The sequence below is a fragment of the Aotus nancymaae genome, unplaced genomic scaffold (genome assembly GCF_030222135.1).
Source record: "Aotus nancymaae isolate 86718 unplaced genomic scaffold, 86718_ANA_hifiasm-v0.15.2.pri h1tg000031l, whole genome shotgun sequence".
In the NCBI taxonomy this organism is placed as follows: Eukaryota; Metazoa; Chordata; class Mammalia; order Primates; family Aotidae; genus Aotus; species Aotus nancymaae.
This window is the reverse complement of record NW_026988444.1, coordinates 6,267,615-6,293,778: the sequence shown is the minus strand read 5'-3', so window position 1 is coordinate 6,293,778 and position 26,164 is coordinate 6,267,615. Positions and strand designations below refer to the sequence as shown.

Genomic DNA, 26,164 nt, shown 5'->3' with positions numbered 1-26,164 from the left:
GACATGTCGGACCCACCTCTACTAGGCAGAGCATTATGTGTGGTCTGAAGTTGCCACGCTCCCACCTCCCAACCCAGCACATTCACAAAGACTCCAGGTCCTGCTTAGTTAACGCCTCCCAGTGCACCTGGTCTGCTCGGCGCACCCCACTCTGCCGACACACGGTCCAGCGTGTTGCTCCCTCCTCCGTCTCTGCGGATCAGAAATGGCTTGGGGATGTTTGGTCAGTGCTTGTAAGTGGCAGGACCAGGGTTCTAACCCTATGTGTTCATCAGCACCAAAGATGATAGTTTACCTTTTCCTCTATCCCTTTTTTGCCCCGGAACGTGACCCTCCTCCTGCTCTGTGTCTGGTTTCAGGCCAACATAGCCGAGGTGGAGGTCTCCATCCCTGCCAAGCTGCACAACTCCCTCATTGGCACCAAGGGCCGTCTGATCCGCTCCATCATGGAGGAGTGTGGCGGAGTCCACATTCACTTTCCCGTGGAAGGTTCAGGAAGCGACACTGTTGTTATCAGGGGCCCTTCCTCGGATGTGGAGAAGGCCAAGAAGCAGCTCCTGCATCTGGCGGAAGAGAAGGTGAGCGTGGGTGGGGGGGCGTCACCGTGCGTCTTGGCAGGAAGTCTGGTCCTCAGCAGTGTTCTCTCTTCACTGTGGAAACCGCAAACGCCCTTTCTCTGTGGCAGGTTAGAAAAGAGCTTTATAACACGCTCTTTTATGCCTCTTGTATTTGCTCTTTATACTGAAGGGCCTTTCTAGCTCCAAATGCTCATTTATACGATATGTAAAAGTCGCTCTTTTGCTTATTAGTTTTGGGGTGTTTTTGTTAAGTACAATTTATGGTAAAACTGACCATTCTTCAAGTATAGTTGAGTTTTAATATGCAGTCATGTGGCCACCACAACAACAAAAATTCATTTTCTGTCACCCCCAAAGATTGCCCATTGAATTGCTATTGTCCTTGTGTCAGAAACCCTTTTTTTTTTTTTGAGATGAGGTATTGTTCTTGTTACCCAGGCTGGGGTTCAGAGGCATAAGTAGCTGGGATTACAGGCACCCACCACCACACCTGGCTAATGTTTGTACTTTTAGTAAGGCGGGGGTTTTGCCATGTTGGCCAGGCTGGTCTCGAACTCCTGACCTCAGGTGATCCGCCCGCCTTGGCCTGCCAAAGTGCTGGGATTACAGGTGTGAGCCACCAGCACCACGCCCGGCCCGAGCCCTCTTAACTTTGGCTGTTCTGTGTCCCTCGCTGAGTCAGCCCGTCAGTTTGTAGGAAAGCGACATCCTCATGTTTTGGTTGTGATTGTGGTAAATCCAGAGATGAGACGTGAGGACTGACAGCCCAGCAGTTGTGACTCTGAGTCATTTCTTCATTTTTTTTAGGTCTGTGATTCCTTATTGGTGTTTGCATTTTTGTCATACAGACCCTGCATATTTATGTTCTGCTTAACAGATCTAACTACTGTTATTCTTTTAGTGCTATTGCAAATGGCACTTTTTCCCATTTCCAGTTGTTAGTGTATAGAGAAGGGCTTGTGATTTTGTATGCTGACCTCCGTGAGACTGCTAAATGAGGCTCACGTCTTAGTGCCAGTCACTTTTTTGTGGATTCTTACGTAAACAGCCATGTGGTCTGTGAACAGACAGTTAGGTTTCTCTCTGATCTGGTGCCTCGTATCTCTGTCTTTCTGTGTCGTTAGGTTGCATTAGACTGACTTTCTGTCCTCACGTTTGGCCAGTCTTGCGTTTCTGGGGTAACCCTGCTTGTTGATAGGGTGTCCTTTACCGTATTGCTAGATTGGATTTGCCTTTTGATTGGTTTTTAACTAATGCTGCTATTTGTAGATGTGTCTCAAAAGCAGCAGTCTTTGGGTGGCATTTGGTGAAAGCTGCACTTAAAAGATAGCAAAGTTGTCATTTAATATTTTTCTGCGGCCGGGCGCGGTGGCTCAAGCCTGTAATCCCAGCACTTTGGGAGGCCGAGGCGGGTGGATCACGAGGTCAAGAGATCGAGACCATCCTGGTCAACATAGTGAAACCCCGTCTCTACTAAAAATACAAAAATTAGCTGGGCATGGTGGCGCATGCCTGTAATCCCAGCTACTCAGGAGGCTGAGGCAGGAGAATTGCCTGAATCCAGGAGGTGGAGGTTGCGGTGAGCCGAGATTGCGCCATTGCACTCCAGCCTGGGTAACAAGAGCGAAACTCCGTCTCAAAAAAAAAAAAAAAAAAAAAAAAAAAAAAAATATTTTTCTGCTAGTACATCTCTCTTTGGTGTTCTGGCTTGCGGGCCAGGTCTTGGGTCTGGAGAAAGGCGGGAGCTCCCCTGGTGGATCTGAGTCACGTAGAGCAGCACGTGGCTCTCTGTCCCCTGGAGAAGTTGCCAGAGGCAGTGGTGTCCACAGGTCACAGTGTCTAGGGCCTTTTCAGGACCCTTGTTTCTTGGTGCCACACGAGGGTGTCGTGCCACCCGAGGCCTCTGAGGACTGGTCTCTTGACTGTGGCCTTGGTTGGCTTCTGTCCCTGAGTTGAGCTTGGGGAGCGGCTGGTTTTGTGGGACTGATCTGTAGCAGTCATGAGAGCAAAGGAAGCCTGGTCCAGGTGTGTGGGCTTGGTCTAGAAGCGGGTAGCAGAGCAGGAGCATAGCGTGGGCTCTCGGGGGGCTTGTTCCTGCTCTGCTGGGCACACCCCACTCTGCCCAAGACATGCACTCTGCCAACACATCATCCAGTGCATTGCTCCGTCTGCCCCCTCTGCAGATCAGAAATGGCTCGGAGAAGTTTGGTCAGTGCTTGTAAGTGACAGGACCAGGGTTCTGAGCCTGTGTGTTTATCAGCACCAGCATCTGATTGTTGCGGAGGAGAGGTGTGCGTGCAGTCTGGGCATACATCTGTCGGATTCAGCGAGGCGTGCCAGCCCCATTTTGGAGGTGTTGGTGCAACATCAGGACACTGGTGACAGCGTAAGGGGGCCCGACACTGCCGTCCTCCAGGCCCTCGTCTCCTCACTGTGGCCCAGGCGTGTGGTGTCAGGCTAACAGAGCGGGGTTGCCTTCTGCAGCAAACCAGGAGTTTCACCGTTGACATCCGCGCCAAGCCAGAATACCACAAATTCCTCATCGGCAAGGGGGGCGGCAAAATTCGCAAGGTGCGCGACAGCACCGGAGCACGCGTCATCTTCCCCGCGGCCGAGGACAAGGACCAGGACCTGATCACCATCATCGGAAAGGAGGACGCCGTCCGGGAGGCGCAGAAGGAGCTGGAGGCCTTGATCCAAAACCTGGTAGGGAGCGGGCCTCGGCCGTGGGCGCTGCTGGGGCCGCGACGGGGCGGCTCATCTTCATCTCCTGTCGACACTGCAGGATAACGTGGTGGAAGACTACATGCTGGTGGACCCCAGGCACCACCGCCACTTCGTCATCCGAAGAGGCCAGGTCTTGCGCGAGATCGCTGAAGAGTACGGTGGCGTGATGGTCAGCTTCCCCCGCTCTGGCACGCAGAGCGACAGAGTCACCCTCAAGGGCGCCAAGGACTGTGTGGAGGCAGCCAAGAAGCGTATTCAGGAGATCACTGAGGACCTGGTAGGCATGTGGGTGTTCGGCGGTGGGCGAGGGGGGGTGTCTAAGAGGAAAAAGAAAGACAAAATCGTCTGTAAGAGGCATCAGGAAAAATGAAAATGCAGTCTGTGTAAGGGGTCAGTTCTCTTGTCCCCTCTGTGAAGGAAAGAAAATCGATTGAGGGCATCCACGTGAATCCATGGGGAAGTCACGAGAAGACGTGTTCTTTTTCCAAAGCAGCCTTTAGAGAGCGTCCCCTCCATGCCCCTCTGGGCTGCTCCCCTGCCAGGGCCTGGATGCCCTTTCTCTGATAATCAAGTCTGATGCCTCCTCGTGGAGTCAGAGGCCACCACAGAAGTTCCCACTCTTTTTTTTTTTGAGACGGAGTTTCCCTCTTGTTACCCAGGCTGGAGTGCAATGACACAATCTCGGCTCACCGCAACCTCCGCCTCCTGGGTTCAGGCAGTTCTCCTGCCTCAGCCTCCTGAGTAGCTGGGATTACAGGCACGCGCCACCATGCCCAGATAATTTTTTGTATTTTTAGTAGAGACGGGGTTTCACCATGTTGACCAGGATGGTCTCGATCTCTTGACCTCGTGATCCACCCGCCTCGGACTCCCAAAGTGCTGGGATTACAGGCGTGAGCCACCGCGCCCGGCCAGAAGTTCCCACTCTTTTGGCTGAATCGGCCACCCTGCAGGGACACATTTCAGAAAGAGGTCCACCCTTACCCTAGCCAACATGGTGAAACCCCTTCTCTACTAAAAATACAAAAATTAGCTGGGCATGGTGGCGTGCACCTGTAGTCCCAGCTACTCGGGAAGCTCAGGCAGGAGAATCACTTGAACCCAGGAGGCGGAGGTTGCAGTGAGCCAAGATCGCGCCATTGCACTCCAGCCTGGGTAACAGAACGAGACTCCATCTCAAAAAAAAAAAAAAAAAGAGGCCGCCCACCCTCTTGGACGTGCCCTGCTACCTTCGCTCCTCCCTGCACCTGGAGCCCTGGACTCACCTCAGAACCGGCAGTGGCTGTGGACAGGAAGGAAGGTGGGGTGGGAGTGCTGTAAACCAGCCCTAAGGATTTAATCTTTGCCCTTCTATTTTCTTTGTGTACCTCCCTCCAGGAAGCTCAGGTGACATTAGAATGTGCTATACCCCAGAAATTCCATCGATCTGTCATGGGCCCCAAAGGTTCCAGAATCCAGCAGATTACTCGGGATTTCAGCGTTCAAATTAAATTCCCAGACAGAGAGGAGAACCCAGGTGGGTCCCCTTTGGCCATCTTCTGCTTGTCGATAGCGGTGCTTCTCACGTGAGAGGCAGAGCTGTCGCACTTACGCGTGAGGCTCTTTCCTTTCTCTGCTGGAAAACCATCTGTGTATTCTGGGGGCTTCCAGAGGTGCAGGGTCATTCTCTGGGCTTTAAAAGATGGACCATGTCAGTTATTGACAGAGTGACCAGGTGCCCTTCCTATGTCGGCAAGTTCCGAGGTGACGAGGAACGTGCCGCCTCATCCTCAGGGTGCCCCAAGTTCAACCCCAGTATTTCTCATGACACGTTTGGATCACATGAGCCCCATCAGAGAGCTTCCTTCTCCACGCCTCCCGTCCCTCTGTGGGGTGTCCCCTGTGAGGCAGGCAGCTGCAGCCTCTGGCTGGCCGGAGGGCACCATCCAAGTGGCTGGCAGCTCTTGCAGGAGGGCATTTTGCTCCCGGTACCCTGCTTGTCCCCAGCTCTGCTCAGTCACCTGGTGGTGGGGAGGCGTGGGACGCGGTGGGCTGCCTCTCGCTCACCTGCTCTGCCTTTGTGAAACAGAAGGTGCATGCGCCGTCCACTCTGTGTGTCAGTCTCGGCTGAGCTGTTTGCGCAGCAGGTGTTCACGTAGTGCCATCCCTCTGGGCATCCAGGAGGTGTCACATGCAGCCATTCAAGCCCCTTAGTTTTCCTGAGAATACAGGCGTTTTGAGTAGGAAACTAGTAAAACCCACTGCACCCCATCTATGTTTTCCGCCTCAGTGGCTGTTTTAAACTGTGATATAAATTCGCAGAGAAGCGTAAAGACGCCTCGGGCAGCACCAGTGTTTCCTCAGCTTCTCCCCTTTACACGCCTGTGTTTTTTCTGAACGTAATTTTTAGACATATCCCTTTATTCATGGTGGGTATTTTCTAAAGACAAGGACATTCTCTTACATAATTCTGCCACATTTATCAGAATCTGATCTAACGGTATGTAATAGTAGTATTTAGTATGTAATCAGTAATCAAATTTGCCAGTTTTTCTCCCTCAGAAACGCCTACTTCTCCCCGCTAGGGTCACCCTTGCTTTTAGGCGGGCAGTGTCTGATCTGCTCATTTATTTTCATCACACGCCTCCCGGGCTGTGTCTTAGTGATAAGTATTGCTGTGGCGTCTGTCTGGGCGCACACCTGGTGTCCCAGCGTGGCCTGTGGGAGCCCCTCCAGCTGCCTCTGTGTCCTCTTAACGGGCTCTCACTTTCTGGTATAAGGAGCTGGCACATAGCCTGGCCTGGCTCCTTCTGTCCCCTGTAGACCTCTCACCCCTTCCCCGCTCTCCCGGGTGGAGCTGCGTGCTGGCCACCTTCCTGGAGAACCCTGCCTCACAGTCAAGCCCCACACGTGCAGCGGGCCTGCCCTGCGTTCCTCCCGTGAATTAACTCATCTGATCTCAGCGAAGCCTCTACTGTAGTTGCTGTTAGTTTTCATTTTCAAGGTGAAGAAGGGAGACACAGAGCTCACGGCCTCCTGCAAAGCCTTCAGGGCCCTGCTAGGCCTGGGAGCCCTCTCTGTGGCTGCTGTAGGAATGTCCTGTCTGCTCTTCCTACCCAGACCAAGACCTCCTGAAGGACAGACAGAGTGTTTCCTCCCCTTTACCACCCAGCACCCAGCAGCTGCCTCACGGACGTGTGTGTTCTGAACAAGGCATGGGGTCTCCTCCAGCAGCCGTCAGCTGTCCCTTTTCCCCTTTCTCTTTAGTTCACAGTGTGGAGCCAGTCGTCCAGGAGAACGGGGACGAAGCTGGGGAGGGGAGAGAGGCCAAAGACGCTGACCCTGGCTCTCCAAGGAGGTGTGACATCATCATCATCTCCGGCCGGAAAGAAAAGTGTGAGGCAGCCAAGGAAGCCCTGGAGGTACGTGTCCATGTGCCCCTCCACCAAGCACCAGCCAGCAGGCACGGGGAGGCACGGCCTGGATGGGCTGGACGGATGCCCAGGTGGCAGTGACAGTGGAGCCCGTCGTCTTGCTCCTAACGTGTGCACACGGGCTGGCTGTGCTCCTCGGCTGGACACAGAGTTTCGGGAGGCCCCTTCCCTTCACCACAGCTCCGGGTTCTGCAGCAACTTCCCGGGACAGCTGCATGGGATCAGCCTCTGCAGTGCGCGGTGGGTGTGGGGGCTGTGGAAGGCTCTCAGTTGCAGTGGGATGAATGGGACCTCCAGCCGCATGTGAGCGGGCGCAGTGAGTGGGGTACAGGCCGCTAACTGTGGGCGCAGTGAGTGGGGCGCAGGCCGCTAACTGTGGGCGCAGTGAGTGGGGTGCAGGTCACCGTGGGCACAGTGAGTGGGGCGCAGGTCACCGTGGGCACAGTGAGTGGGGCGCAGGTCACCGTGGGCACAGTGAGTGGGGCGCAGGTCACCGTGGGCACAGTGAGTGGGGCGCAGGTCACCGTGGGCGCAGTGAGTGGGGCGCAGGCCACCGTGGGCGCAGTGAGTGGGGCGCAGGTCACCGTGGGCGCAGTGAGTGGGGCGTGCCACCTGCGTGTTGGTTGCTACCCTCGGTGCTTCGATGCCATGGCACACAAAATAGGCTTCACGGTGCAGTGGAGAGAGACAGGCAGTAAACACAGACTTGTCCTGTGGCCAGGGATGGTCACTGCTGTGGTGAGAAGAAGCAGGTTCTGGAGGTGAAGGGTTCGGGGGGAAGACAGGGCAGGGAAGGTGAGCAACAGTCCAGCAGAGTCCCTGTGACACCTCATGGGCTTTGGCCAAAACCATCATGACCTCAAGGATGTGCCAGGGCTCAGGGCCTCTCCTCCTAGGTTGGCCTAAGGGGCCTGCTGTAATTCAGGAGGATAGGCTTGGGGTGAAGGGTCTGGAATTTTTGTCTGCCAGCATTAGCCTAATGCCAGTCTTTTTCCGTTCTTTTCTGTTGAGTTGAAGGTCCCGGTGGCATTGTCACTTGGGGCACGTTGCTGTCGTCTCAGGGTGGTTTGCCTTGTGTTTCATGGAGCCGTTGCTGAGCTCACAGGGTCACTCTGCTCTCAGGGCCCACGGCCTGACCATGACCATTGTCCCTGCAGGCACTGGTTCCTGTCACCATCGAAGTAGAGGTGCCCTTTGACCTTCACCGTTACATCATTGGGCAGAAAGGAAGTGGGATCCGCAAGATGATGGATGAGTTTGAGGTAGACCCCTTTCCCGGGCGGCCACATCACAGCGGCGGCCTGTCGCGTCCTCTCCTGAGGGCCAGTGTCCCTTCTCAGCTTCCTGTGGACTCCGCCCCCCTGCTCTGATTGAGCGCTGCTTTCCCTTCGTGGCGGTGGGCTTCTCTCACTCCCTCTGGGTCCCAGGGCCAGTGGACTCCTTCCTGTTCTCTGGGGCCCTGAACGTCGAGTCAGCCCCCTCTTCACGCAGGTGAACATACACGTCCCAGCACCTGAGCTGCAGTCCGACATCATCGCCATCACAGGCCTCGCTGCAAATTTGGACCGGGCCAAGGCTGGACTGCTGGAGCGTGTGAAGGAACTGCAGGCGGAGCAGGAGGACCGGGTGAGCAGGAGGCGGCCGCGGCGCTGCCCGGAGCCCTGGGTTCTCGGCTTCGGGCACACGTCAGAATCTAGGGGAGTTCTTCAAGATCCCAGCATCCCAGTTACATCTGGGCAGCTGGAGATGAGACCCAGGCAGTGCCAGGCAGTGGGATTCCGTCAGCGTCCCGAGGTCTTGCTGTGGAGCTAGCTAAGAGCATGGCACCTTTCTAAAAGTGACAAAGTTGGACGTCTGTGTAAATTTGCAGTTTCTCTCAATACCAAATCAGAATGGTACCTGCGAATTGCAGGAAAGGTTAGGGTTGTGAGAGGCCCCCAAACATGTGCCATGCTGCCAGGGAGCGCGTCGGGGGACCCCCACTGACCTCTACCACAGGGTGGTCAAAGGGCTAGTGACTTCCTGGTAAGCAGGGATGAACGCCCCAGCCGGGCAGGGCTGACCTGTGAAGGATTGCGTGAGCGGAGTGCTGCGCGTGGAGCAGGGGTTCTAGAAACTTGGAGCAGACTTGTGCTGGGGTGGCCGTTTGCTGAGGGGGTTGGCTTTCCGCTCCTGCAGTCAGCACGTCGAGTCTAGAGAATGGGGTGCAGCTCGTGAACCTCTCGGTGTACCCCTGCGTGGACTCCAGCTTCTGTCCTGCAGCCGGGTCACACCTGTGGCCTTTGGTGTGACCTGTGGGTGTTCAGGGGCCGTGGCTGCCCCTCTGCTTGGTCTGCATCTGTCCCAGCCCTAAAAAGACCCAGAGCATTTCTGTGCCTACCCATCAGATCCGTTTGACAGATGAGGAGAGGAGGGCCCGAAGCTCGCGACTCGCTGCCCAGCTCTGTCGGTTCTTGAGCACCGTCTTCCCTGGCGGCCCAGGCCCTCTTTTGAAGGCTCTATAGGCCTTGTGGAGTAGCCAGGTTCTCTGGTTCTCATTATTAGCAGATAGTGAAAGGTGGCAGGGAGCGGAGAGATGCCGGACTGTTCCGGACCACAGGTTACAGGACACTGCAGCATGCCCCGTGTCCTAGGACCAGCGTGGAGGGGGGCGTGGGGTCACAGGGTGGGTCAGCTCTTTGCCTCATTCTCGCTCCTTTCTTTGTAGGCTTTAAGGAGTTTTAAGCTGAGTGTCACTGTAGACCCCAAATACCATCCCAAGATTATCGGGAGAAAGGGGGCAGTGATTACCCAAATCCGGCTGGAGCATGACGTGAACATCCAGTTCCCTGATAAGGACGATGGGAGCCAGGTGAGCACTTCGGTTGTAGCACGCTGGGGTCAGAGGCCCTTGTGGGGCTTTGCCGTGAGTCGGAAGCAGTAACCAGATATGCCCAGATGAGGTTTTCGAGGGCCGAGTTGTGAGTGGCAGGTCTCTGAGGATCTGATTCTGGCTTGGGGTTTGGGCTGTGTCTTGGCGTTTGCCAGATGGGTGAGGTCTCTGGCACCATGCACCATCTGGGGCCTGGGGCATTTTCTCCTGTGTCCCGTCCTGGAAGATGAGGAGGAGCTCCAGCTGGGTCCTTGATCAGTGGCACCTCTGGTGGAGCCCCTTCACCTGTCCCCTGAGCTGCTCTGAGGCTCCCAAGGGCGCTGGGAGTCAGGCGGACACGACAGCCACTGTCCGCTTTCCCTGCAGCCGTGGCTGCGCTGTTGAGCTTGCCCGGTCCTTCCTGGGAAAGTCTTCTTGTTACTTCCTCCAAACTGCAGCGTCGTCCCCCGCCACTGGCCCTCACGGCCTCCTGCTTCGCTCAGAACAAAATGAAAGGCAGCCCATCCCCTCTCTGGGCCCTGCCATGTAGCATGTGGGGCAGCCCCACCCAGCACCCCCACGTCTGCCTAGCCCTGGCCGTCCTGCTGGGGTGTCTCCTTCCTAGGTGTGTCCGGCACGGCTTTGCACATGGTGGGAGACTTGAAAACCTTGGTGGTCACTGCTGCGCTGGCCACCGGGAGCATTCGGCAGACCCTCCAACAGAAGGCCCTCGCCGCCTCCTGTGCCACTGTGGGCGTGTTGCGTGGGTTTCCCGCCTGCCTCACCCTCCCCTTCTGTGTCCCCAGCAGCCTCGGTTTCCTCTTGGGTCTTTGCGTCACACACGCCACCCAGGCCAGGAGGGTCCACCTGCAGCCTGCCTTCTCCTCCCACTCCCGCATCCTCTTCCCTCCCCAAGTACATTATTTAATTTTTAATCTTGATCTTGAGGATTTAGCTCATTTTTATTTTTTATGTTTTTAAAGAGACTCTTGCTCTGTTGCCCAGGCTGGAGTACAGTGACACAATCTCAGCTCACTGTAACCTCCACCTCCTGGGTTGAAGCAGTTCTCGTGCCTCAACCTCCCGAGTAGCTGGGACTACAGGCACGCACCCCCACACCCAGCTAATTTTTATATTTTTAGTAGAGGTGGGGTTTCGCCATGTTGGCCAGGCTGGTCTCGAACTCCTGACCGCAGGTGATCTGCCCACCTTGGCCTCCCAAAGTGCTGGGATTACAGGCGTGAGCCACTGCTCCCAGTCCAAGTGTTTAGCTTTTTTACACCCCACCCTTACCAGCTTTTATCTCCCTTTTCCACATAATTATTAATTTTAACAGTCATTATCTAGCAGGTAGACTATTGCATCTAATACAGCGTGAGCCAAGTGGGCAGACCAGCCGTTTCTTTACACGCAGCTTTTTCCTGACTTTGCTCGTGAGGTTCTGGGCCCGGAAGCAGAGGGTGGCGCCTGAGGCTGTCAGCTCTGCTGGGCCACGTGTGGGTGGGGCGGCTGCCTCCCGCTCTGGCATTTTGCTTCATTCTGGACAGAAGCCTCTCGGGCTGCGGCTCTGTCGTCTCTAGGTGGCTCTTTGCGCCCGTGTCCTTCCCAGGCGTTTGTTCTCGTGCCCTGGACTGTCGCGTGGCGGTGTGTTCCTGCGCTGTGGATGTGCGGCCAGTTGTAGGTTACAGGTGTTTTGTTAGGTTCCCTTATCTGTGCCCTGAACTGTCGCTTGCCCTGCTGGTCTGTCCACGTCAGGTGGCGTCCCCTGTCCACGTGTACGGCCCAGGGGAGGCCTGAGTGAGGGAGGGGCTCCGTGTGGACTCCGGCCGGGGAGTCGCCTCCAGACCGTGGCGCTCGTGGGCTGCGTGCTGGGGGTTCTGTCTTCGCCCTGCTGTCCTCAGAGTTGTTGCCTGTCGGTGTCTGTCCTTCGTCTCTGAGGACAAACGTCCTTTTCCATCCTGTAATCCAGTCTTTTGGGTGGAGCTGGGAGGAGATGGGAGCTGAGTGGACATTGTCAACCTCGTTTTAAATCGGCTGTTACGCTGCTTTCCAGCTTCCTTCTCCTCAGCGGGGAGGCCGGGTGCGCGCGGCCCTCTGTGCCCCGGGCCTGCCGTGTCTCCCCACTGAGCAGCCTGCTGGGCCGGCTCTCGCCCTGCGGGGAATCCCAGGACGGCATCCCCTTTTCTGACTGCATTCTCCTTTTTTAGCCTCAGGACCAAATTACCATCACAGGGTACGAAAGGAACACAGAAGCTGCCAGGGACGCTATATTGAGAATCGTGGGTGAACTTGAGCAGATGGTTTCTGAGGACGTCCCGCTGGACCACCGTGTTCACGCCCGCATCATCGGGGCCCGCGGCAAAGCCATTCGCAAAATTATGGACGAATTCAAGGTGAGCCGGCCGGAAGCACACTGGGTGAGAATCCCCTCTCACCGGGGCGCCTGGCTGGCCGGAAAGAGGACAGCATGGCCTTCGCCTCAGACGATGAGGCCACAGCCCCAGGGCCGGCAGCGGAACTGTCCTCGTGGACACCACGGGTCAGTGCGGGCGGTTACCTGCTGAGCTCCTCCTCTGCGCGTGGGAGTTTCATGCTCCGCCCTCGTCTGCTGTGAACAGGCTCCTCCGAGATGCACCTGACTTGGTGTGACCAGGCTGACTCAGAAGATGCTTCACTAGAAACAGACACATAATTTTAACCCTTTGTTACAAAGTCCTCGCTTGGAGTCCCCTCATCTGACACTGCACGACGTTCCTTCCAGGTGGACATTCGCTTCCCACAGAGCGGAGCCCCGGACCCCAACTGCGTCACTGTGACAGGGCTCCCAGAGAACGTGGAGGAAGCCATCGACCACATCCTCAACCTGGAGGAGGAATACGTGAGTCTGGGCGTGGGGGGGGCCTTGGAGCCCCGAGGCGCCCTGGTGACCACTGGCCTGAGGCCCAGCCAGGAGCCTGAGGGGTCAAGGTGGCACTTGTGTTTCCAGAGGCAGGTGAGGTGCAGGGGTGAGCAGGAGGGTGGGAGGCTGGGGGTGCCGGGCGGGCTGACCCTGTCTCCCTGTCCTCTGCCTGCAGCTGGCCGACGTGGTGGACAGCGAGGCGCTGCAGCTGTACATGAAACCCCCGGCACACGAGGAGGCCAAGGCGCCATCCAGAGGCTTTGTGGTACGGGACGCACCCTGGACCGCCAGCAGCAGCGAGAAGGTCAGGCGCGGGCTTCTCCCCTCCTGGGTCACAGGGAGGGTGGGCGGGCTTGGCGTCCCGAGGGTGGCAACTGCGCCGGAAGCTGCTCGCGAGTTGGGGAGCGACCCCTCCTGAAGCTGTGTCCTCTCTCTGCACAGGCTCCTGACATGAGCAGCTCTGAGGAATTTCCCAGCTTTGGGGCTCAGGTGGCTCCCAAGACCCTCCCTTGGGGCCCTAAACGATAATGATCAAAAAGCAGAAACCTCTCCAGCCTGCTGACCCGAACCCAACACACAGTGGTTTGTCTCAATCTGACCCAGCGGCTGGACCCTCCGTAAATTGTTGACGCTCTCCCCCCTTCCCGAGGTCTCACAGAGAAGCCTAGCGCCTGGCTCTGTGTGCGCCGCTCCTCCAGGCCTGGCCGTGCCCAGTGCCCGCTCAGGACCTGCTCCACTGTTAACACTAAACAAGGTCATAAGCACTCATGCTAAGATAACAGACTCCAGCTCCTGGTCCACCCGGCATGCCAGTCAGCACTCTGACCTTCACGAGAGCACCGCAGCTGTGGCTGGGATTCGACTTCCTGTGTCATGACCTCAGGAAATAAACTTCCTTGACTTTATAAAAGCCAAACGTTTGCCCTCTTCCTTTCCCTCCTCCCTCCTGCCCATCTCCCGTGGTCCAGACCTTCCTGGTGGTGGAGTGCGGTGCCTCCTCCAGCTGCCACAGCACCTCAGCACAGGTGTCAGGGTGCAAGGAGGACCTGGCTCTGGACGTCAGGAGGGCAGATTCCTGGAGCTGGAGGGGTGATGGGTTCTCAGGCAGTCCTGATTTTACCTGCTGTGGGGTCTGAAAGCACCAAGGGTCCCTGCCCCCGCCTCCACTGCCAGACCCTCAGCCTGAGGTCTGGTGAGTAGCGCCTGGAGGCGAAGTGGCATGTACCATCTGGGGCCCCTGTGGCCGGCACAGCGTCGAGACATGCACAGGATGGGGGAGGTGGGGCCTTATGCTCATCCTCAGCGGGGACAGTTTGCCTTAGGTGACAGCTGGGCTCTTCTTCACGCCACCTGCAGCCCCTGCCCGCTCCCGCCCTAGACGCCGTGTGTTCAGTTGCCTTCTTCCTACCTCAGCCGGCGTGGAGTGGTCTCCGGCGTCCTTAGCGCCACCCCACACACTCGTCTTTATTTAGATGTTTCTGGTGGTTGTGGGTTTGCCATGGAGCTGGGGGTGGGCACCGTGGACCGAAGCTGGAGGCTGGCGCGCTCCCTCAGCACAGGTGGGTCCGTGGCCAGCAGGCCCATCCAGATGTGGGATCAGCACTCCCACCCCACCCACAGGCCAGCCCCTAGGAGCAGGTCCCAGGTGAGCAGTTTTCACGGTGCGGAACCGAGAGATGATGGCCTCGAGCACGAGGCAGAGCAGAGAGCAGGCCACACGGCAGGCGCCGAGAGCCATCTGTGTCGTGAGGACCGAGGGCGCGGTCCTCGTCTCTGGTTGTCTGGTCTTCCCATCCTTGTCTCTGTCCCCACCGAGGGGACGGGGCTGCTGGTGAGCTGTCCTGTCCCAGGTGCTTGATTACAGAAAAGCTGACATGCGGCCATCTGTCTCAGTCCTGCCCTGGGGACTCCTCACCCCTGTGCTTCTCACTCTTGGATAACTCAGACCCAGATTCCTGAGTAGACCCAGAACGGCTTCGCCCACGTCTACCTGCAGCTGCCTCGGCAAGTCCCCATTCACTCAGGCAGCCCCAATGGGCCTGTTTACAGGAATGGTAAACTGGATGGGAAACAGTCTATCCTCTGCTTCATAGGCTGGGCGACCGCGGATTAGCAAAGGAGGAGAGAAAGCAAGGCAAGGCACGTAGCTGCCTTCGGGGTCTGTCTCCTCCCCCTCCGCGGGGAGGCCAGTCTGGGAGGACAGGCGCTTCCCTGTCTGCATGAGTTCTGGAGCTTCTGTCTCCATCCCATCAGGCTCCTCCTGTCTTTTCTACAGTGTCCTAAAACATCCAGCCCCTGCCCTCCCCAGAGGTGAATTGTACATTCTCACCAAATTGTACACATCTGTGTGTGTTGCTCCGTGTCTTAGATGCAAGCCCTTTGCTCAGCTGTTCAGGGCCTCTCACTCTTTTTCTTTGGGTGATTGTGATACAGGTAATGGGACGACTGTACCCAGGCCTGTCCTCCTGAAGCATCTGTGCTGTCAGAGCCCTGGGCAGGGATGGGGCCGGGATGAGGAGTGTGTGCTTTGCCTCATTGAATGTCTTCCACATCGTGTTTCCATAGCTACAATCCATCCCTTGGCCTTAACTTTGGAATTTGGAGATTATATGCAAACGTGTAAATGCTCATGAATATGGATGACACTGGAATTTTATAAATTCTAAAATAAAACCCAAAACCAGATGTAGTGTGCTGGGACTCATTTTGTCACGCCACCACCACTCGGGTGCTGAATGGCATCCATGGGTAGTTGGTCTTTGGTGTGACTTTCTCAGCAGCTCTCGACACTATTCAACAGCCCCTCAAGAGCCACATGAAGTCAGGAGACTCAGATTTGGTCCTGGAGAGAGGGTGGCTGCCCGTCCCTGTGCTCCGGCCCCCCGGTCAGCAGCGGCCCCGCAGCCCTCCCCATTGAGGCTGGACAGCTGTCGTGGAGCAGCACCTGCCAGTTCCTTGAGATCAGGACTGGCTGCCAGCCTCAGTGGCACTCCTGGACCACGGCTTGTGAGTTATGGTGAGCTGCGGGGGGGTGGGGGGGGTGGAGGACCACAGGAGGAGGTGGGAGGAGCCGCCCAGGTCACCCAGGAGGCAGGAGATGCCGGGAAGAGTTGAGCAGAGCGAGAGAATGGGTGTCCTCTGCTGCTGACTGGGCTGGCCCTACCTGGGAAGACGGATGTGGCCGCTGCTCTTGGAGCTGAACATGCTTACCCACAACCCAGCAGTTCTGTGGGCCCCTAAATCTGCAACCCACAGCAAGGCACACACTTGCAAATGACCCAAACATGAAGCATTCCAGCAGCCAGGAGGGGCCGAGAGGGATGCTGGGCACAGATGGATCTCACGCGGTGTCCCACAGCAGAAGCCAGAAACGGAGTCCCCACTTCCATCCCTGCTTGGTGGCCAAGGTGGTGACTACCCTTGACGGGAGAGGGCCCCAGGGTAGGGGCACACGTGGGCATCGGGACCCCCCGTGCTGGTGACGATTTATTCGCCTAGAAGCCTGTTGGGGTATGACCTGAGCATTTTCTTATGTTTCAATACATTCACCTTAAAACTTTGAAGAAGTTTAAGATGTGGCAACAATCATAAAAAGCATCTGGGAGTCACGTGGACGCATCACGAGCACTTGGCCTAGTGACAGCTCACGTGGAAGGGCTGAGCTCAGTGTGTGTCAAGTTCCTGAGGTTCCCGGCGGTCAGCCGTGCCCTGCTGGTGGCATCCAGCCCCAGGACCCCATGAGCCCCGCATCCCTGCCGGAAGAGCCCTGACTTGGAGGCAGAGCACGATGCTCTTCAGAGGCAGGTGAGCAAGTGACAAACCCTCAGCGACTGCTACGAGCCAGCTCCCTGCCCTCAGCCGGGCGTCGCCGCGGGTTAAACAGCTCGGCGAGGATGTTCCGAAAGGCCTTTTCTGTGGAGTGAGTTTGGCAGTGCTCATCAAAGCACGTTAAAACCACATATTAATTTGTTTTTTTCTGAGGTGGAGGCTCGCTCTGTCACCCAGGCTGCGGTATAGTGGTGCAATCTCAGCTCACTACAATCTCTGCCTCCCAGGTTGAAGCGATTCTCCTGCCTCAGCCTCCCAAGTAGCTGGGATTACTGATGCCCGCCGCCACGCCCATTTTTTATGGTTTTAGTAGCGACGGGGTTTCACCATGATAGCCAGGCTGGTCTCGAACTCCTGACCTCGTGGTCTTCCCACCTCGGCCTCCCAAAATGCTGGCATTACAGGTGTCAGCCACAGCGCCCGGCCAAAAACCTACATACTGTTTTTGACGCTTAAGTTCCTCTCGTAGAACTCTAAAGAAATCAGTACAGATGAGCACAGATCCATTTCAGGATGTTTAGTAAGTGGACGGCTACACGGGGAACACAGCCGGGAGCAGCAGCTAGCCAGGGGAAGGTTCGCATGGCTCCTCAGTGCAGGACAGAGAACTGCACGTCACATTACGATCCAGGGTGGAAAACTGATGTATACGCACAAACTCTGGGGAAAGAGCCGCCAGATGTTACAGGAGCACGTGTTTCTTTCCAAGTTGTCTACTTTCACTAACAAACAAAAAATCCTATTCCAAAACCTCCCCCGTGCTTGTTATGTACTAGGCAGGCAAGGATCAAGAGAACACGTTTAACTGCTGCAGGAGGTAACTGCAGACGGAGAGGCTGCTGACAGCGGCGAGGATGGAGAGGGGGGCCTGACTCACTCAAGCAACAGAAATCCAGAGGACCCCAATAACTGGAAATGGAGGGAGGGGCGAATGGACCCTTGCGATGGCCTGGGACACAGAGGTACAGGGTTTGAGAGCTGGGCCATGTGGGTGATGTCCCTGCACGGACAAGCGGGAAGAGGCGGGTGGGTCCAGAGGATGCGAGGGAGGACGGCCCTGCGCTCTGCACCGTTTGAAGGTCAGCAGATGATGTAAGAGGAGCAGGGTGACGCGACCAGGGGCGGCAAGACCAGAGAAGCATCGTGTCCGGGGGTCTGGGGAGGCCACCTCCTGGCCATCACGGGACAGGCTCCCTTGGGTGCAGGGGTCCCTTGGGCTGAGGTTTGGGAGCAGGAAACAGAGGGCTCTATGAGCCGACAGTCCCTCCCTGCTGGGGATGGAGGGACAGGCACTCTGAGGAGAGAAGCCGGTGTTGTTGGGGGCACGCAGGCTACGTGCCCAGAGATGAGGCACGACAGCAGCCGGTGGTTCACACAGCCGTTGCCTGAAGGAAGAGGGAAAGGACGCTGCTCACAGGGCTCGCCCGGGATGGGCTCAGCAGGGGTTGCTCCCCTAAAGGCCGCCCGACGTCCTTCCAGGCGTCACTGCTGCAGCTGGCTGACCTTGGGGACCCTGAAGGGTGTCCAGTGGGGGCTGAGCTGGGGAGAGGGCTGGGGGCAGGGACAAGTGAGACCAGGGTCAGGAGCAGGCCAGGGACACAAGGTGCAGTGGGCGGCGGGGCAGGGCCCTGTGACCTTGGGGAAAGCACGGGCAGGGGCCTGGCTGCTCCCAGACTTGCCTCGGAGCCCTCGGTCTGCTCATCCTTTGCTCCGTTTGTTCCAAAAAGAGCCTGTCCCCAAGAAAGGGCAGCAGGAGGAAGAGGGGTGTGACTTGGTGTCCTGAGGTGCAGCGGCCACTGCCAAGGATGGGGAGGGCTGGGGGGAGGCCGAGACTGGCCACGTGGCTCACCTCGTTCTCCGCCAGTGCCTGCTTAGCCAGGTAGTACTCCCGCTTCACTTTGATCTCCACAGACTCCGGGATGTCAGGCACCAGGAGGTCCAGGCCCCGGCCGATGGAGAAAACCACGTGCTGGGAGCAGAGGAAGGTACTCACCCCCACCCTTGGTAAAGACAAACACCCAGAAGGGCCCCGGCTCCAGCACCTCTGCTCCCAGCTGCGGGTGGAGCTAGGAAGGAGTTGTGCAGGAAAAGGAACCCCAGAAGGGGCAGAGGCCACCCCAGCTTTTGTGGCCCTGGAGCTCCTGTGGAGACACCCGCAATCCCCAGGCACTCAGGTCCACACCACAGCCCGGGGCTGAGGCCAGGCAGGGAAAAGGAAGGCGCAGAGAAGAGCTCGCATTGGACCAAGATGACACACAGCAGGAAGTGGTCGCACCAATCCGTCTCACTCCACGTGCTCAAAATAGAGAAAGCACGGCGGGGCGGGGGGCGGTATCATGCCATGGGTGGGAAAACCAGCAGGTGCCCCGGCTACCTCAAACACAATGACGAAGGCCAGGCGGATCGCAAGGAGATTCCAGTAGGTCTGGGAATAATGTCCGTCGTCATCCCGGAAAGCCCGATACCTGCAGGAGACGCAGGACTCAGCGCACGGAGCCAGGGCGGAGTGTTGGCTGGGCAGGTGCCTCTGGAATTAGCCTTTCTCCCTTTTCCCACCGCTTCCCTCTCTGATCCTGTGTTCCAGGCCTGGATCTTCATCGAGAGTGCCTGAAATGGGAATTATCCCCAAACAGGATACTCGGACAATACCTTTAACTGGTGGGTTCCAAAGGTGGATGGGCTGGGTTGTCCCCCACTGGGCTACACTGCCCTTTTCAGGGGCAAATGCCTTATTTTCTAGTAGATGTGACAGTCCAGTAAGTCTGTGCTTCTACGAATGATGTCAGCCTACTTACACGGTGAAAATTCGCCTATCGCTGACCTGCTCAGAGACTGTGCCTGCCCAGCCAAGCCCTCCCTCCTGTCATAAGCCACATTCAGCTTCATGAGCTATTTCAGACCTTGGCATCTTCCTGTGTCTCTGTCACATGGTCAAGATGTGACATTCTACTTTCTAATATAAATTACATGTCGCACTCCATGAGAAGCATTACCAGGGCCAACTTTGTAGGAAAAGAAAAAAACCTATTAAAAGTTAAAAATATAGCCATTGGGAAAAAAAAAACCTTCAAATGAATGGGATAAACTTTTAAGTGGCTAGACGCAGCAGAAGGGAGACTGGGGACCGGGAGACAGTGACGATGAGACCACCCTGTGGGCAGCACAGCACGCACCCAACACGGGAGAAGCAAGCCACAGCCCAGGGGCAGTTCCAGGCGACTGGACAAGCAGAGGAGCACTGCTGGAAGGAATAAGGTGGAGACGCTTCCAGAACTAGACGCAACTCTTCGAGCGGGGCGCGGTGGCTCACGCCTGTAATCCCAGCACTTCTGGGAGGCTGAGACAGCTTGATCACTTGAGGTCAGGAATTCGAAAACAGCCTGGCCAACATGATGAAACCTCCATCTCTACTAAAAATACAAAAGCGTAGCCAGGCGTGGTGGCATGCGCCTGCAATCTCAGCTACTTGGGAGACTGGGGCAGGAGAATCACTTGAACCTGGGAGGTGGAGGTTGCGTGAGCTGAGATTGTGCCATTGCACTCCAGCCTGGGCGACAAGAGCAAAACTCCATCTCAAAAAAGAGAAAAACCCTATTACCTCAGCCTCTGGAGTAGCTGAGATTATAGGCATGCACCACCATGCCCAGGTAATTTTTTTTTTTTTTTTTGTATTTTTAACATAGGGAGTTTCACCATGTTGGTCAGGCTAGCCTCGAACTCCTGACCTCAAATGATCCACCTGCCTTGGCCTCTGAAAGTGCTGGGATTATAGGTTATGAGCCACCGTGCCACACCAAAGTTTTTTTTTTAAGAGACAGTCTCTGTCACCCACGCTGGAGTGCACTGGCGTGATCACAGCTCACTGCAGCCCTGGGCTCAAGTGACCCTCCCACCTCAGTCTCCCAAGTAGCTGGAACTACAAGTGCATGCCTCCAGGCCTGGCTAATTTTTTAAGTTTTTGTAGAGATGAGGTCTCACCATGTTGCCCAGGCTGATCTCAAACTCCTGGGCTCAAGCAGTCTTCCCAACCCGGCCTCCTAAAGTGCTGGGATTACAGAAAATTTTTTTTATTTTTATTTTTTGAGACAGAGTCTCACTCTGTGGCACCATCACAGCTCACTGCAACCTCTGCCTCCCAGGTTCAAGCAAGCCTGTGAGTCAGCCTCCCAAGTAGCTGTGATTACAAGTATGTGCCACCACACCCAGATATATATATATATATATATTTTTTTTTTTTTTTGTATTTTCAGTAGAGACAGAGGTTTCATCATGTTGGCCAGGCTGGTCTTGAACTCACGACCTCAGGTGATCCACCCACCTTGGCCTCCCAAAGTGCTGGGATTATAGGCATGAGGTACCGTGCCCAGCCAGAAACATTTTTAAATGCTGTGAATACTTCCAATCAGAAAAGCCAAGTATAATTTTATACTCACTATGTGAAGGACAAAAATGCACGGAGGTATTATCACACATGTATCATGGAGATATTCTACCTGTGTCTCCATGCATTTGTGCATATGAAGAGCCCACCAACCACGTCTTTACTGAAAGAATTATTAAAGGATATACTTCAGCATGAAAAGAAATGAACTCAGAGGGAAAGCAATGAATAAAATTACTGTAACCACAGAGGTTAACAAAATACACAAATTTGATGAACAGATGACAAATGTTTCATGTGTGTTTTTAACAAAAACTCTTTGTAACAATAAGATGGAGAGATCGGTGCTCACTAGGTGGTAAGGCTTGTAAAGGTCCTTGTCACACACAGAGGAAACCAAATCGAATTCATTCAGGCTTTGTTAGGATAATATATAGTTAAGAATGTGCTGGCCAGGTGTGGTGGCTTGTGCCTCTAATCCCAGTGCTTTGGGAGGCCAAGGGACTGCTGGAGGCCAGGAGTTTGAGGCCAGGGTAACACAACAGAGAGACCCCATCATCTCTTAAAAAAGCCAGGCCCGGTGGCACACTCCTGCAGTTCCAGCTACTCAGGCGGTTGAGGTGGGAGGACTGCTTGAGCCCAGGAATTCTAGGCTGCAGTGAGCTACAATTGTGGCACTGCATTCCAGCATGGGATACGGAGCAAGAACCAGTCTCAAAAAATAAAAATAAAAATAAAAAATAAGAATGGACGCTAAACATGAGTAACCCCTAAAATAATAGAAATATATGCCGTCAGTTCCAAAAGAGCAAAAGAATTTAAAAAAAAAAAAAAAAAAACCTTTTACCCATCCACTGGAAGTCAGGAGAGAAGAAATAAAAAGGATAAAGAATAAAAGGAAAATGTCCATTAGGAAGAGATCACAGGAATGAACTCATAGGCAACTAAGAAGTTCGAAATACTAGAGCAAAACCCGAGAGCCCTACATGGAAAAACTGATAACCCTATGGCTTAATTTTATTGTTCAGATTTTCTCCAAAATTAGGAGACTATGATTTTTTTCAAGTTTACTTGAAACACATGCAAAACTTCATTACAACCAGATCGCAAAGGAGGCCTCCAGAAATGGGGGCGATGCGCATCCCGTGCGCGCTGCAGCGTCTCCAGCCACGACGTGCCCTTTGGCCCCGCAAAGGCGTCTCCCGGGAGCAGACTCCGTCCCTTCCCGCGGGGAACCGCGGCGCCCGCCCCTCCCGCCTCCCCGGCCCCTCCACCCGGCGCGGGGCTCACCGGCAGGTGCGGTTGTGCGCGGCGGCGAAGAGGGGCGGGGCGCGTGCCAGCGTGAAGTTGACGAAGCCCCGCAGGTCGTGGGCGCGGGTCCACTGGTAGTAGGCGCGCGGCAGGAAGTCGGACGAGAAGGCCAGGAGGAAGGCCTGGGCGCGGGACAGTCAGCGAGGGGCAGTCAGCGCGGGGCAGTCCCGCTCCGCCCCCGCGCGCCCCCCTCCCGCCCCCTCCCACCCCGCGCGCGCCCCCCTCCCCCTTCCCCACGCGCGCCCCCCTCCGCCCCCACGCGCCCCTCTCCCGCCCCCGCGCGCCTCCCTCCAGACCCTGCGCGCCCCCCTCCCCGCTCCGCCCCCGCGCGCCCCCCTCCAGACCCCGCCGCCCCCGCCAGGCGCTCACGTTGCTGGTGACCGCCAGGTGCGTGATGGCCGTCAGGATGTGGAACCAGATGCCGATGTCCTGGGCGCGCTCGGCCACCGGGCGCCGGTACTCGCAGACAAACTTGCGCGCGTCCAGGCGGATCTCCACCCAGTTGTTGAGCAGGGCGAAGAGCGGCGCGAGCGGACAGGCGGCCACGAAGATGGTGACGAAGCCGAACTGCAGCACTGCGGGGCGTGGGGCACGGCCGGGCTCCCGCCACTGTCTGCCCCCAGCCCTGGGAACGCGCCCCCCGCGGAGGACCGGCCCGTCCCCGTGGTGCCGCCCCCGCCTGCTGGTCTCCCTCGTCCTGCGCCGCGCGGCGCCCGGGCCACCTCCCCTGACCAGACCCAGGCCGCTGTCCTGCCCTGCGCCCCCGTTTCTGGCTGGTCACGGCCCTTCCTGGGCTCAGTGGACTCGGGGACTAACTCAGGGCAGGAGTGGGAGCAGAAGCTGCTTCCGATCTTACAAGCCGCTTTTCCGCTCACTCCTCAGGGGAGCTGTTAGGAAACGGCCCTTTGGAAGGGGTCCGGGGTACAGTGGAGGTGGGCCAGGGCATCCACTCCTCACCCTGGGAACAGACGCCGCGGCTGCCCTGGGGAGCTCCGGGGCCGGCTATGTTAAGAGCTGCCTGCCAGGTGCAGTGGCTCACGCCTGTAATCCCAGCACTTTGGGAGGCTGAGGCAGGTGGATCACCTGAGGTCACGAGTTCGAGACCAGCCTGACCAACATGGTGAAACCGGTCTCTAGTAAAAACACAAGAATTAACCGGGCGTGGTGATGCGCGTCTGTAGTCCCAGCTACTCAGGAGGCTGAGGCAGGAGAATCTCTTGAACCCAGGAGGCGGAGGTTGCAGTGAGCTGAGATCGCACCACTGCACTCCAGCCTGGTGACAGAGCGAGACTCCGTCTCGAAAAAGCAAAACAAAACAAAAAACAGCTGCCTGATTCCTCCTCCCTTTTGTCAGCTCAGAGTCAGACCCTGCACTTCAGGGACAGCACAAGCGACGCAGACCCGCCTCCTGAGTGCACCACGCATGCAGGCAGTGAGCCGCGGGCACCAGCCGCCACCTGGCAAGGTGACAGGTGTGGGTCCAGCAAATAGCGCGGGCGTGGACGGCACTTCTGGGGACATCTCTCTCCAGGCCGCCGCCTCCCAGTGCGGCCTCACCCTCGGAGAGCCTCTGTCAGCCCGCGGAGCCTGCTCTCCTAATTCTTCCCTTGCTCTGGCCCAGGGGAACTCGGCAACTGCCCCGGGGCCTCCTCCTTGTGCCGGAGACCCCCCAGTCCCCAGCCGACCCTCCCAGGCACTCTCGGGGGCGGGGGAAGAATACCTTTCTGGATTCTTCTGAGACCCGATCCTCTGTCCCCACCCCACAGCACATTTCAGGACAGCTGTAGTCAGGCGGGAAGACCCCTGAGCAAGTGGCTGCCTGTCCCTCCCCCGCGGGCCACTGCCGCAGCTGCTAACGGGCTCCTACCCATTTCGAGGTACTCGTCAAACAGACCCTCGCAGGGCACAAGCTCGTAGTCGGCCTCCCAGGGCTCCTGGCCAGCCCCTCCAGAAGCTCCCGCCTTCCTCTTGGAGCGAAGCCGGAACTTCTGCCACCAGCCCTTTAACTTCCTGGGGTCGGGAATACAGCAAAATGGCCGTTGATCCTGCGTGGGTCTCAGTGGCTGCTATAGTCACGGGACCAACCTGTTGCTTTGCAATTAAAGAGCAGCAGGGAGGGGTGGGTCTGGGGCCGAGGGGTGGACCCAGTGGGAGCCTACACCTTTGCGGATCGGACTCAGTGAGAGTGTCTGTGTCGGTCGGTCTAATTGGGGGGACAGTCCACCCTCCCAGACCCCTGCATTGTTCCTTAAGGCTTTAGGGGGAATGGCCCCCCCGAGAATTGCAAACAGTGCCAAGAGCTCTGCCAAGGCTGGGAGGGAGTGGACGAGGACCACTGTGTGCCAGGGAAAGCAGAGGCCACGGGGGCCCACGTGTTGGGTTTGCCCTGCACGGGGGTGTGTGTGCATGTTGCTTTATCACACTGTCACTCATCCACGCCCTGTTCCTGCCGGGCACAGAGCTCTGCGCTCTACCTTATGGTCGTGTGGCTTCATAGCCCCAATAGTCCCAAGAGGCAGGGCCATCCTCTCGGGATGTGGCACGGCCACCGTCTCCCAATGGCCACTTGTGGTGGCCCAGGAAAGTCAGTGCTGACTTGGGAGCTGCCTTCTGGGGGGAGATCAGGTGTTCAGGGGGCGCTGGGAGGGTGGTCAGGTCAATCTGGCCTTGAGTAGGAGGAGAGGCCCTGGGCAGCCTCCTTGAAGGACTCTGGCCTGTGAGGGAGACCCAGGTGCCTTGATCGGGGCCACAGTGCCTGGCAGTAGAGGTGGCACTAGGGAGATGGGAGCCTTGTGGTCAGGGGTCCCCGGCAAGGGCATATGAGGCAGACATGTGTCTGAGGATCAAGTCTGGGGCCTGGGGCCTCGTTTTCCTCCTCCCTCTTGCTCTGTGTTGGGGGCTGGGGACACCAAAGAACACTCTGGCCCAGCCGAAGCATCTCTGAATGGACAGAGCCATCACCCTAGCCTTGGGCCCAGGAACCCAGGCCCCCTCCCCAGTCAAAACTGGTCCCAGGGGTAGCGCCTTCCACAGCCATAACCCAGAAGACCTCAGCCAGCCACAGGGCAGCTGCAGGGTGGGCAGTCCAGAGCCCGGGGCAGATGGCCCAGCACACTCCTCATTCCCCTCCCCACACAAGGTGTTAGCATCCAGGAAGGGACCGACCCTGCCTCCCCTTCACCTCGTCTCCCAGCTACGGCCAAGCTGGAGGCTGCTACCCCCAGGTGCTCTGGGGTCCCTTGGTCCTGGATGCCACCCAGGGCAGAGCGGGGGACTCACGGGATGAGGACCTCCTGCATGTTGTTGATGACCTGCTTGCCCACCATGATGACCAGGAGCTCCTGTGCCAGCTCGATGAGGCAGCCTCCAGCCGCGCACTGCAGAAGCAGGGCTTGCGTCAGCCAGAAGAGGGACTTGCCACTCCCCCACCCGTCCTTCTGGTCTCAAGGCCGGCCCTCTTCCCGGCCTCCACCTCTCTTGTGAACGGCCACAGGGGACGCTGCTCTATGAACCTAATGGCACCGCAGTTTTCCTTTGGAGACCCCAGTTATGGGCTTCCATGGGCTGACTACAGCCTCTGGCTTCACGACAGACCCACGGGGCAGCCCCCAATCGGTGACCCAGTTCAAGCCACTGAGGTGGGCCCAGGGAGTTCCTGGGAACCCATGCCTTGCAAGGGGTGCTATGTCCAGAGTGTCGGGCACCTTCCCTCCAGGTGGGGAGCAGCTTTCTGGGAACAGCAGTGCAGCGTTTAAAACACCTGCATCATTCTCACCTGAGCCTGCAGCGCCCCGAGCGATTTCCGCACAGGAGCCAAGGAAACGCCCTTTTTTTGTTTAAGCCAGTTTCTCACTTACAATGGAAAGCCCTCTGGCTGGTCCACTGTGGCACCCACAGCCACACCCCCATCCCATCCCCAGCCTGCCCTTTCCCCTCTCACAGGAAAATAGCACCTCTTTGGGGGCAGCCACTCTGCAGCCAGGCTGACTCATGGCCCAGGCCCCATTCGAAGTTTTTCTCCACCCTCCTCCTCCAAAAGGTGGTCTTCCAGGCCAGGCTCTCAGCAGGGGCCCACTTACGCCCCAGCCTAGAGGCCACCTGTGGATGGCTCCAGACGCACCCACCCTGTTGCCTGTGACCCAGCTGCTGGGGCGTGCCCGGCCCTCACCCAGGACG

The 26,164-nt window shown here is 57.1% G+C and overlaps 2 protein-coding genes across 3 annotated transcripts in view; one reads left to right on the top strand and one right to left on the bottom strand.

Annotated features, from left to right (window-relative positions):
• Nucleotides 1-15,153, top strand: part of HDLBP (high density lipoprotein binding protein) — an 88,998-nt gene extending 73,845 nt beyond the window's left edge. For both annotated transcript variants that reach the window (XM_012465070.2, XM_012465071.2), the window contains exons 17-28: nt 360-578; nt 3,063-3,284; nt 3,364-3,582; nt 4,683-4,821; nt 6,552-6,706; nt 7,876-7,980; nt 8,210-8,344; nt 9,426-9,569; nt 11,777-11,962; nt 12,331-12,447; nt 12,644-12,772; nt 12,910-15,153. In XM_012465070.2, coding sequence (XP_012320493.1) covers nt 360-578; nt 3,063-3,284; nt 3,364-3,582; nt 4,683-4,821; nt 6,552-6,706; nt 7,876-7,980; nt 8,210-8,344; nt 9,426-9,569; nt 11,777-11,962; nt 12,331-12,447; nt 12,644-12,772; nt 12,910-12,996 — 1,857 coding nt within the window. In that variant the 3' untranslated portion in view covers nt 12,997-15,153. The remainder of the gene's footprint in view (nt 1-359; nt 579-3,062; nt 3,285-3,363; nt 3,583-4,682; nt 4,822-6,551; nt 6,707-7,875; nt 7,981-8,209; nt 8,345-9,425; nt 9,570-11,776; nt 11,963-12,330; nt 12,448-12,643; nt 12,773-12,909) is intronic.
• A 2,539-nt stretch (nt 15,154-17,692) lies between these two features.
• Nucleotides 17,693-26,164, bottom strand: part of ANO7 (anoctamin 7) — a 34,161-nt gene continuing 25,689 nt past the window's right edge. The window contains exons 18-25 of the mRNA XM_064383437.1: nt 25,268-25,365; nt 23,856-23,998; nt 22,358-22,563; nt 21,968-22,110; nt 18,671-18,761; nt 18,146-18,265; nt 17,976-18,026; nt 17,693-17,835 (exon numbers count right to left, since the gene is read on the bottom strand). Of these exons, the coding sequence (XP_064239507.1) occupies nt 17,779-17,835; nt 17,976-18,026; nt 18,146-18,265; nt 18,671-18,761; nt 21,968-22,110; nt 22,358-22,563; nt 23,856-23,998; nt 25,268-25,365 (909 nt within the window). The 3' untranslated portion in view covers nt 17,693-17,778. The remainder of the gene's footprint in view (nt 17,836-17,975; nt 18,027-18,145; nt 18,266-18,670; nt 18,762-21,967; nt 22,111-22,357; nt 22,564-23,855; nt 23,999-25,267; nt 25,366-26,164) is intronic.